We start from the raw sequence: 12,601 nt of genomic DNA, 5'->3' as shown, positions 1-12,601 counted from the left end.
TCTGAATTCGACGAAGCAGACAACTTGATAGCTAATGTATTTTTACGCTTAAAGCACAGAGGGGTTCAAAACGAGAGGAGAAACTTTCAACTCCACCCTCCTCTTTTACCTGAAAGACACGTATGAGCGAGCGTGTAAGAGCACGTGCTGATACTCCTAACCTTGCCGTTGTACGCTGTTTTCATTCACGTGCGATTGTAGGGCAAATTCTCCGCTATCCCACTTGTTGTTATGTGATACGTCACCGTGACGCATTTCCGGAATCTTCCGTTCAACAGATGCTGTCGGTTGAGCGGTATCGCTAGTCGTGGATATTGCTGCGGACTGTCGGCAGTGAACGGGGACAGTGGACTGCCGCTTCATGGCATTTACTATTTAACCGCACGAAGACAATGGGAGGGGTAGTGACACTGTACTTGCTCCTCCTCGGCGTCTGCTGGCTGACTGCCTTTGGTCGCTTTACTATGCACGATAAAAGTAAGTACCCATCAATTAATCTTAGGATGGTATTTAGACGGACAACTATTTACCTTCTCTACCCGTTGAAATGTCCTAGTCACGGATCCTCTCAAGATCCAATTAAAACTTTGGCAGTTGAAATTCCGTATTAATGGATGATTGGGTTTGTTTATTTTACAGCTGTAAGAAGGGATCAAGTACTTCAGCAAAGGGCAGATGTTTCAACTTTATTTCAGTTAGCATTATGTCTGTGTACTTTTCTTTGTAAGGGGGGATATTTTGTATCCCGCTAAACAGGAGAAAGCTGTTTTAAGACAGTTTAATATAGGTAGGATTTTGGAAATGTCTGTAAATTAATTTAGTTTGTACATACCCTTTAATAATATTTTGGGTTGGATAAGGCTGTATAAAACATGCCTCTTTTTATACACCTTGCTTTTTATACACCACGCCCCAGCTTACACGAATTAATGCGTTATACTTGCTTTTGTATTTTAAAGAGTTTCCAAAGAAAAACATCGCCAGTATAATTAGGTGTTGGAGTTTTTGAATCTGTCAGCTATTTGTACTATTTCCTATTCAACTTTCTTCCATTATGGTTATACAGTTGAAAAGCGAACTTTGATCAAATCATAATAACAAAATGATAATTTCTGAACATGCTTGTACTTAATGCACAGATTAAACTAATAAATATTTAACTTTTTTTTTCCCCCTATGGTTGTACGAAAGGTCGTGCGAAACTCTTATTCTAGCATCATGCTGTTCGGTGGTTAAGAGGTTGGTTTATGCAGGTTGTAGTTTTTAAGAAATACTTAGTGGGGGGAAGGTTGTTCGAGAGATCAGAAGAAAGAATAATGTAGAAATTAGTTCGATGGATTGCAGTTGAATTATGAATATATGCTGACTGATTGAAGCATCTCTTTAAAAGAAAGAGGTGGAATTACAGATCCCGTTTCAGAAGAACTGTGCTCATGGAAATATGTAGCAAATGCATGTGGCAGAAATTAGACGCCTGGTGAAAGGATTATAGTGGATTGCGTTTGAAATGTTGTCATGTACGTGATTATAAAAAAAAATAAGATATTTTATTAACGAGCGTTCTGTTTTCGTATTTTGGGGTGGGAGATTGAACGAGAGGCGAACTAGAATAGAGGAGCCCTCGAACAAAAATGGTTGTCCGTCTATGCAAAGCTTAATTTAATTAAATTCAATATTGGTTTTAATTTATTATTAACTTAATTTTAATAATAGATGTAATTGTTGGACGACGTACGAAAACTTTCAGTCGATTATTATTTAGTCTTGTTCGAAGAATGATGTTCTCTGAACAGTACAGACAGGTGCAAATACAGACATGGGATTTTGACAATGATTATCATTATTATTATCAGTTTATTTATCTAATACAGACATCCTACAACAAATTAGACGGCAACATGGAAAATCAGAAAATACATAAGAATAAATACATCAACAGTCACTTCACACAAAAATCGTTCAATACAGATGATTAAGAGTTCATGGGCACAAATTCCACAGAAATGTACACTCTGCTCTTCATTAAATTTGTAGTGCAGTATACAAGTCCGCTGCCATCAGCTTCCTGTAGGATTTGTCATGGCAGTACCTGTTCGGGTCGATTTTGAAGTCTCTAAAGAGCTCCAGAGTATTGGCAGGAAACATCCGCCTTAATCCCTCCGTGTGATGTAGAGTGCTTCGGAGACTGTGAGGGTAGCAGAGCCGGGTCCCAGGGCGTGGCCTGACCACAAGATTATCAATTTGTGGGGCATCTAAATTCCCAGTCAGAAGTTGTGCAAGAGTGCTGATGTTACTCATGGTGACCATTTGTATCCATGGAGCTACGTTTAAGTTTGTATACAGTATGAATTTTGAAATTGTAAAGGGCTTCCCGGCAATCCTATTCAACCACCGGAACACCCAGTATTCCACGCTGAGCAACTTCCTAATATAGGTATTTGGGGCAGAAGACCAAATAATTGAGGCATAGAGGGAAACAGGAACAATACATCTTTGGATGTATTGGGTCACTAGTTGTTGATTCTAGTTGATGTTGTCACTAGTTGATGATATACAGGAACTTTGCAATTAGGGATAAGGAGGTGATTATCTGTTATATAAGGCAATGGTTAGGTCACATCTGGAGTACTGCATACAGGTTTGGAAGCCACATTTCAGGAAGGATGTGGACCTGTTAGAACCAGTGCAGAGAAGAGCAACAGGATTAGTGAGGTAAACAAAAGGGTGCTCTTAGCAAGAAAGGCCTCCAGTTCCTCAAATTGCATTGTCTGGAAACTTGGCACCTGCGAGGTGAGCTGATTGAGGTGTTTAAGGCTTTGAATGGATTGAGCAAGCTCAATGCCGATGGGATTCTTTCTCATAGGACTATCAAATGAGGGACATAAATTGAGGAAGGATGGTTGCAGAATAGATGTGTGGAAATTCTCCTTCAGCCAGCGGGTGGTTGATTTCTGGCAAAACCTTCCATCTGTTGTTATGGAAGTGGATAGCTTAAATAAATTCAAGGAATGACGGGTCAAACTATTTGAGTGAGTGGATAGGTGAAATGGAATTTTTTTTTTTTAAATCTTGGCTGATGCTGTATAAGCTTGCATCCTTTGCCACTACTAATACTGCTAGAATAACAGTAAAGTAGACTGGTTAGGGTTATGGGTATTCAGAAAACACGATGTCCCCATCTTGCGGACATTGTGCTAACAGTGAGTACGTGTTCTCTGAATGACCACATAAAGAAGAACCACTATATTGTACAAACTACAAGCGCACAAAGGGAATATCATCACTCAGTTCGGGACCAAAATGTCCTGAATATAATAGAGCAATTGTACGCTCTAGAACCTGTTATGAGTAACAGCTAACATTTTCAATATCGCAGAATCATAATTTGGACAGCACAAAGATTAAAATCCTTCAAATCAATGTTTAGTGCTCACGATGTGTCAGAAACTCTGCAGAAGAAAATGATGTTGATCTTTTATGCATTCAAGAACCATACTTCTCTGAAATACAGTTGAGACATACCTAAACATCATCGGCTCTACGCAATCTAGGGTTGTGCAGCCCTCCCAAATCGTGTGTTGTGATTCTCTATCTTGATATAAAAATAAACGGACTTTGTGACCAGAACACAGCGTGTATACCAATTACAGCGTAATCATTTTCGTTCTGATTAATATCTTTAAATTGTCCGTCGTCAATAGACTTCAATTCCTCAGTGACATATTTAGACAAAGCCTTAGACATGTTAGGTCCATCTAGCATCATTATTTCTACTTGCACAATTACAAAATCCCATCTCTGGTTTAGAAACTGCACCGACTCTCTTGGTCCTCTTCTGGAGGATTTTATTGCTGCAATCTTAACTCGGCCCAATCAGCCACTTACTTTCAACACCGTTATTGGCGAGTCTAATATTGACCTTACTCCGGCCACTAATAATATTTCTCAAAAAATTACAGGCGGGTCTTTCCTAACGGACTGAATTAACAGCGACCAACGTGCAATTGTTTTCAACTTAAATACTCAACTTCCACTTAACGTTGTCTCTTCTCCACTAATAGTTAATTAATTAAATTTCTGTTTATACTCTGGCACGACAACCAAGCCAGTAGAGTTTACAATAAATCGCAAATACAAATATTTATCGTATTTAGTGGTCACGGGCTTGAACCCCGGTCCACTCAACTCAAGGAACGCGCGCTATGCACTCTCGCTCCTGACCACTGGGCTACGTCAGGCACATAGGCTTAAATAGATATTCAATCAATAACATAATATGGTTTAAATCTGAAGAGTCTGTGAAGTAGGATTTCCCACTGAGGCATTGCCACATCTTGAATTTCTTTCTGCTTCGGACCCGACTGTTTTTATATATGATGCTCTTCAAAGCCACATTAAAATCAGCTAAGAAAAAAGTAACTACTCCCAGAATTGCATCACAGTGGCGCAGACGTTGGCCATAACATGAAACCAATGGCCTTTGGCTAATCTATAAAAATTAAAAGAAAAAAAAAATAACCCACATCAAATATATTTCAATAGATCTATTGAAATCTATTTCAATAGACCCAAACTTGGCAAGATTTAGTTCAAACAACAGAAAATGCAAACCCCTGAGGCCTGTTATCTAAAATCCAACCTTATATAACGGAATAAAATTCACCTCCCAGAGATTTATAATACTGTTCTGAATAATAGTAAAATGAAACTAAAAGCTGGAGTGAAACTGTAAATGCAATCCTAGATCGTCTTCTTCCATCTGATGAAGTTTCTGTCGATTCTTGTGAACATGCTACCATCCTTTTAGCTAATGCTACGCACTTTATAAAGGAGGTAAATTACTTTGGATGAATTATAACAAGCTGTCTCTAAAATTAACATTTAAAATTGTCCTGGACTAGTCCTCGTAGAGAATACTTTACTTTTATAATAAAATTACACGAATTAAAACTACAGATTTTTTATTATTATTCAACAAATGTTTAATTGAAAAAAAATTTTCCTAATATCTGGAAAATAGCCTTATTAAAAATTACCCCTAGACCGGACCAGCCTTTGTCTGATAATAATCTTATCGACCAGTATATTTACTAGCCAACCCCAGGAAAGTTACTGGAGCGTCTCATTTGCAATAAGAATAACAAACTTATTTGAAATAAATAATCTGGCTTCACCAATACAGTATGGATTTAGGCCTGAAAATTCTTTAGCATACGCTCGTCAATTTAGTCACACACATCGAGACACCAAACTACAAATATGAGCTAGTTATCTTTGTCGATTTCGAGGGTGCCTTTGATTGTTTCTGGTGGGAGAGTGTTCTAGATCGTCTTAGGAATGCAGGATGTTTCTCTCTAGCTTTTATGATCTGGTTCGTATTTAGTCCAGAACCGAGAGGTTCTTGTTGTCTCGAAGCATCAGATTATCCACTTTGGTTACTCAACGGTCCCCCCCCCCCCCAAGGGTCTGCTTGGGACTCCTTGATTGGAACATCAGGCAGAAATAGTTCTCAACGATCTGTATGAATGGACTTGTACTCATAAACTAAAAATTTTACCTATAAAAACCAATATTATTCTTTTCAAGAATAAATTAAATTATGCAAGACAACTAAAAGTTGAAATCAATGGTCGCAGGTTCCAGTCGTGACAGAAACTAAGTATTTCGGCGTTATTATTGATGACAGAATAAGCTTTACTTCTCATATCAATCACCTTGTTGCCAAAGTTAAAAGATTCACTGGAAAGTTAACAAAAATTTCAAGACAGGAATGTGGACTTAAGCGTAAAACTGTACATATATTTACTACGATACTGTGTTTGTACCTACAGTGCAGCAGTGTGGTTCCATATGGCCAAAAACGTGAAATCACAATCAAAACTCCATGCTATGCAGAGATTCTTGTTACTTGCTATTGCTCGAACCTGTCGGACGGTTTCAACAATGGCACTTCAAGTCCTGGCTGGAATTTTGTCTCTTGAGTTGCATTTAGCTTTTAAAGGTCTCCGCTACAAAATAAGAAAAATATTTCTTCTGCTAGTTTATTGGTTCTAAAAACATAAATACCGACATCAAGAAAGAAAAGAATTACTGCTAGAAGGAATTAATAAAGTTATAGTAAACTCCATGGGATACCTTTTTACAAAAAGAATTATTTAAAAAAAGTCTTCATTCCAGATCTTATCTTTGCTGCTGATAAGAATAAGAGAAAATGGTTCTTTTCTAAGATGTGCACTTCGTATTTAATCACTGGCAAAGCTGGACGACTTCGGGCTGGAAATTTCAGATTTTTGTCCTTGCAGCTCCGAAGAAGACTGGAAACATGTGTTATATCATTTTCAGTAATCTAAGAGATTCTTTGCGACCATGCCTGCACTCCATTATCCCTGGTAGAGAAAACTGTTTTGTGGATAATCAGCGTTCGTTGTTGTTGTTATTTGTTTTTTAGGAGCATTAGCAACTAAGGTCATATTGCTCCAGGGATATGCAGTGGTCATTCCCTGACCTTTCCGCATCCTCCGTATTTGGTGGGCACGGGGTCGAACCGCGGTCTAATCAAGAAGCGTGCGCTACGCACATCTGCTCCTGCCCACCTGGCTACGGAGGCGCCCTATCAGCGTTCGTTCGAAACCCTTAAAGTTTATCCACAAGCTTCTCTCCAGATCTTTAACCCTTGCTACTGCTAACATTGCACATTCTAATAATGCGACTCCTAACAGCTAAACGATTCCGATATCTAGTGTGTGGCCTGGGAAAGAGCCAGAAGGGCTCCTTCCCAGGCCACACACTAGACGGGTACTGGGAAGGAGCCAGAAGGGCTCCTTCCCAGTATCCGTCCAAGTCACTAGTAGGCGGGCAACAACTATATACTATCCTACCGATAATATACGACGAAAGAAATACTGCAATCATTAAGTGGACAAGAGGCTAAACTTAGGAGATCCCGTATTACTGGCAGCCCACGCTAGAGGCACCAGCAATCCTGCCCCAAAGGGCTGGAAATAGAATTAAAATAATAATGAAAAATAAAGATAAGAATATAAAAAAATGAAAAGATTTATAAAAAATACATTATTATAAAAACAGAATATTAATTAGAAATCAAAATAATAATGAAGATGAAAGCCAAAAAAAAAGGGAAAAATCGGAGTCTGCTCAGGTGTCAGATTCTTTCAGAAGTCAAGAACAAAAGATTTATGGACCGTTCAAGCAGAAACTGACTTCATTAGGGATCGAAACTGATCCCCCTCTGCCACTGTGGCGAGGAGGAGGCGGCATAGGTGCACCTATGTACGAGTGCCCCACCTATGATGACTACAGACTTGAATTCATTACTGAACTACAAGGAAACCCTCGAACACAAGAAGACTTATTGCTTCAAGAGGAAATGACATAAAAGGCACTAATCAAATATGCATAAGTGGTTTTCACCCAACGAAGGTCTAGACTTGCAGAACTTAGGGCCTTCCAAAGAAATGGGGCTCATCTTTAGCTCCCGACAGGCGTGGGCTAACTACCACCCCAGAAAAATACCATGCAAACCCTTTAAGGGTAAAATTCTACTTGCTGGCACCTTTTGGTGGGGATGCTAGCACTCGGTAGAGTGCAGATTATACTGCTAATCCAGTAAGGGTAAGATGTGCTGGCACCGTCTGGCGCAGAATTGCTGGGTTCCCTGGAGCGCAGGATCATGGAACGTCATTGCCAAATGATGATCATACAGGGGAACCTGACCCTGTGACTTTTTACCCTTCCCCCACCCCTTGTTTCGCCTTATCTGGGTGGACTAACTTCCCTATCAGACCACCTAAATCCTTTTCCCTTATTCTGACCAACTCTCACTATTTCCATGTGATTATCTTCAACTTTCTCCCCTTTTTTATGGTCTCTATCAGGAAGTTCAGGCGACCCTGGCAGGACCAGCCAGAGAAATATGGGACTGCCTGGCTTACTTCCCAGTGGCGGAAAATCTAGAGTCCCAATAGGGGGGGCCCTGCTACTGAAAATCAGAAGAACAACGTAACCCAACACTACACTTACGCAAAACAACACAATATACAAGCTTCTGGCATTTACAGAGTTCTGTTTATACCACAGTGACATGATAGTGCAGTTGTGGCGCCCCAACCCGAACACTATGCCACTATGTATGAGGCGTGGCATTACAGTTTCCGGACTGGTACAATAAAAAGAATACAAAGTTGAAGGAGCCCAAAAATGTTTTATTTTATTGAATGTACTTATTACACCTTTTAAAAAGTTTATGAAAAGAGTCAGCTAAGGCGTCCAAAGCTACGATATTCATTTCGGCGGTTACAATTTTTTTCAATATCCTCAACATCCTGAAATCTCTTTCCTTTTAGGGCTGTTTCACATTGGGAAATGGAAAGAAGTCAACTGGTGCGAAATTGGGAGCGTAGGATGGATGGTTGATCTGTAAAATGCCATGTTTCATCAGAAATGTCTTCACAACGAGTGCAGTATGGGCTAGGGTCTTGCAACAAGAATCAGCAGCCTTTCCTTTGAAATTGCGGGTTCATCTGGAAAATATGCTTCAATAGTTTTTAAATACCTTTTTTAAGTAAAATGCAGCATTGACTCTCTGAAAATTTCCCCAACTTCTGCAAGTTTTTCCTCATTTGGAGAGGTTGACGGATGCCCACTTCTTGGGTCATTGCGAACATCCTCACGTCTGTCTTTGAATCGTTTATACCATTCTGACACACTGGTACGACTTAAACGTTTCATCATCATACAGTTTTAAAAATTTCAACTACGCAATACAAAATATCGCATTGCAAGATCCGCCATTATAGCACCCACAGAAAGTTAGGATTCCCGAATTTGTAATTACGGCTTTACAACTGTAAGTCCCATGCTATGGTTTCGCCAACACTGTGTGTGTGTGTGTATGTGTGTGTATATATATATATATATATATATATATATATATGAATGACTCGTCGGGGTGGCAGCCCTTGGGTCCGGGGACCTTGAGGAATTTGGTAGGTAGCGAAGAGAATCAAGGAAAGTTATTCAATGTTGACAGAGTTTTTAAAGAAATGTGGTTTGAAGAGAACTATTACAGTAAGAAATTGATGCGGCAAGAAAGAAAATTTGTGATAATAAATTTTATGAATTAAAATCCTCAGTATGCTAGTATAAAAATAATAAACTGGGGATGGGCCCAATGGTTTATTTAGAAGCCAGAAGGAATTTGTTGCGGATTGATGTTTAACTTTAATTTCTGTAGGTTGTAATTATGTTATACTTGTTAAAGTATAACATAATTACAACCTGTTTAGTTATCCTGTTTAGTTAAAACAAAGCGGAATTACAGATGCTAATTCAAAACAACAATTTCGATGATGGTAAAATAAATATACATATGTTTGTTTATGTATTTATTTAAACACACACAATTTGTAACAAAGGCTAAAGGGAATAATGGAGAGCAAAGATAATCTAAAGCAGTGTAAAAGATCAGATTGATGCCATCAAACTAACGACTGAACAATTTCATCAGAATGTAAAATAGGGATATGCATGTGGCTATTAGAGAAGTAACGTATGTAATGAAATAAATAGCTAGGTAAGTGTGTCATGAACTCGATTGTTTCAGCCCACGACACACCTAAAGCTCTGCACAATGAAATCAATAAATTATGTACACTCAAGGCCTAGTGTTAATAGAATACATTGAATGGTTCATGATAAAGGGCTTGCATCATTCAGTATATTCAAACAATAATTAGCAGTAATTATGACTCTGATTGTTCTTTGCCAGTTATAACTAGGCCTAAATATTTGCTTCACTCCAAGGCCAGTGGGAATAAAAGCAGAGATTTATTTTAAAAAGATATTCACTTCTCTGGCGGTGATTTATTTTTATATACATGTTTCTAAGGTATCACTTGGATAACTAGAAGCATACGGCTAAAATTTACGATAATAGTAAATTATATCACAATTGTAACAGAAAAAGTATATATTAAGACATTATATTACGTGGAACAGAGAGAGAAAATTAGGTTTTCGTCGATACTTGTAATATTTACGAGCACTAAATTGTTATCTGGTGATTTTAGGATTCTGTCATCACACATAAGCTGGGCTGCAAGATAAGAAATATAAATCAAATTATTAAAGGGGAAAATTACAACGTGCTAATAAGATACACAATCAAGCACATGTAATTTTTCAGATGGTACAAAATCAAGCTTTGTTAAGTAGCAACTTGCGCTTTAAAAATTTGCATAAATATATAATAAGGTAAGAGGAAAACACTACATACCTAAGTAAGACTGCCTCATTCACAGGATACATTGCAAAACTATCACTATCAAAAACCGCTTAATAGTTGACGATGCTAAATAAAACTAATGCTAAAGCTATCGGCCCGAGGTTAAATAGAGGATTTGGCTCTCAACCAATAGACAAGCTAGATTAGATAGTGATACTGGATGCTAGAGGATAGCTGTAGGGTTAAATAGGTGGGATCGGTCCTCAGCCAATAGAAAGTATGTGAGCAGTGGATGCTTGATAAAGAATTCGATGTCCTATTTAAATTCAGTTTTTTTTTTTTATCTTCTGAAAAACTGCAGGACCCTTTAGTAATTTAATTTCCCTTTTTTAACTTTTTAGGTCTGGCGATAAGATTCGGAAAGAGTCCTTGAAACGTAACCAAATAATAATTTATTGTCGGTGTTGTGCTTGTAAACATTATATAAGTATCAATAAAAACCTAATCTGCTTTTATCGATCCATGTAGTATAAAAGAGTGCATCTTATCGTTAACCACTTATCTCATTTGCTAATCTTTTTAAAGGTTCATGAGAATCTCATTCTAAGAAAAGTGATCAGAGAGAGTCATTGAGTAGCCATTAGCATGTTTCTTTCATTTACGGATAGCCTTTAATCATCTAATATTTACTGTTTAAGTAAGCTAAAGACTTCCTGTGGGGAGAACATTGTATTCAGGGCCGGTGCTCTCATTAGGCCAACTAGGCAGCCGCCCAGGGCGCAGACCTCAGATGGACGCAGTACTGACCTCAGCCTATACTTCCCTTGGAGTTTGGAGCGTTGACTTCATGATTTGCCTAGGGTACCAGTCACTGCCGGCTAATCTACCGCTGGCCCTGATTGTATGCAATAATTTCTTGCTTTCCTTTTTTTTTTTTTAACTTTAACGGAACTTAATAATCGTTACAGATAAATAAATACTTATACCTGTGAAAATTTAATTCGAAAAAAAATCTTTCCAAGCATATAAGGCGAAAAATAGCGTTATTATGAAAGATAATGCGATATAAGAATTGAAAGCATTCCTACCAAATCGTGGTCAAAGGATATTCAGTCATTGGTGCAATGCAACTATCATAGGCTAGCCGGGTGTGTAATGTGCCTGTCTGGCAACCCAAAGGTCGCGGGTTCGAATCCGACCTCGGACTTGGATCAGAGTAGTGCAAAAACTTTGGGAGGTGCATTATGGTCACAGAAGCCGACGCGCCAATAACAAAAAAAAAAATCCTAGACTCTGTATCCGGAGTCGAAATTTGCCCCTTCGAATATCGCTCCTTTTTACAGCGAACATTATGTTCACAAAAATACTTTCCCAACCTTGTGGTTTGTCGACCACAAATATCAGATAATTTGGTATTATATTTATATATCGAAATCCTATCAAGTTTATTTTGTTGACGTAAATATGGTTCAGTCCCTTTAAACAAAATAACGCTGCAATTTTGTTGTTTCCTTCCGTAGATCACAATGGCGGGTGTAATCGGCAATGTTAGATTTATGTGTCTTAGACCCAGGCATGCATTTTTTTTTAAAGCCCTAAAAAAAATGGTGGGAGACCTGAACCAACGGAGTCTACACGAGAAACATATTGTTACAGTCCTCCCCACACCAGGTTCGAATTCCATCGATGACACGATCTTGGATGTGCTCTGAGCTAGCATAAACCAGCTGGTTGCGGGAAAACGTTTATGATATTCGGGGCATACCACTTAGGTGGCTTTGGGGTAACCATTGCCACACGTGGCAGAAATGGGCTTTTTGATATGCAAACATTTTTGGCGTCACCTACTAAATTTCGGACGGTAGTAAAATCAATGTGTCACGATTTTGAGCACGGAAATCACGTCATTTAGTATTAGTAAAGGCATGTGATGCAAGAAAGCAAGCTTATACAGAATCAGCAAAAAAAAAGAAAAAAAAAACTTTCTCATTTCAACCATCCACTCGTTCCAAATGTTTTAGTTCTGCCTTGAATCTATTTAAGCTATCAACTTCCACAACGACAGATGGAAGTTAGTTCCAGCAATCAACCACCCGCTGGCTAAAGGCAAACTTTCGCATATCTATTCTACAACTATCTTTCCTCAATTTGAATATATGCCCTCTCATTCTAAGCAAGAGGAAGAATTCCATCGGCACTGAGCATGCTCAAACCATTCAAGGCGTTATACACCTCTATCAGATCACCTCGCAGGTGCCTAGTCTCCAGACACTGTGATTTGTAAAACTTAAGCCTTTCTTCGTAAGAGCAACCCTTTGTTCCATTCACTAATCTTGTTGCCCTTCTCTGTACTCGTTC

General features: G+C 38.5%; 1 protein-coding gene across 1 annotated transcript in view; it reads left to right on the top strand.

Moving 5' to 3' along the window:
• Nucleotides 1-310: 310 nt before the first annotated feature.
• The window catches only part of LOC150080595 (cartilage oligomeric matrix protein-like), a 301,419-nt gene continuing 289,128 nt past the window's right edge, over nt 311-12,601 (top strand). The window contains exon 1 of the mRNA XM_090382000.1: nt 311-477. Within this exon, the coding sequence (XP_090238126.1) occupies nt 393-477 (85 nt within the window). The 5' untranslated portion in view covers nt 311-392. The remainder of the gene's footprint in view (nt 478-12,601) is intronic.

This window comes from Mastigoproctus giganteus, chromosome 9 (assembly GCF_048544385.1).
Source record: "Mastigoproctus giganteus isolate SK-2022 chromosome 9, ASM4854438v1, whole genome shotgun sequence".
NCBI classification, from domain to species: domain Eukaryota; kingdom Metazoa; phylum Arthropoda; class Arachnida; order Uropygi; family Thelyphonidae; genus Mastigoproctus; species Mastigoproctus giganteus.
This window is presented reverse-complemented; position numbering and strand designations above follow the sequence as displayed.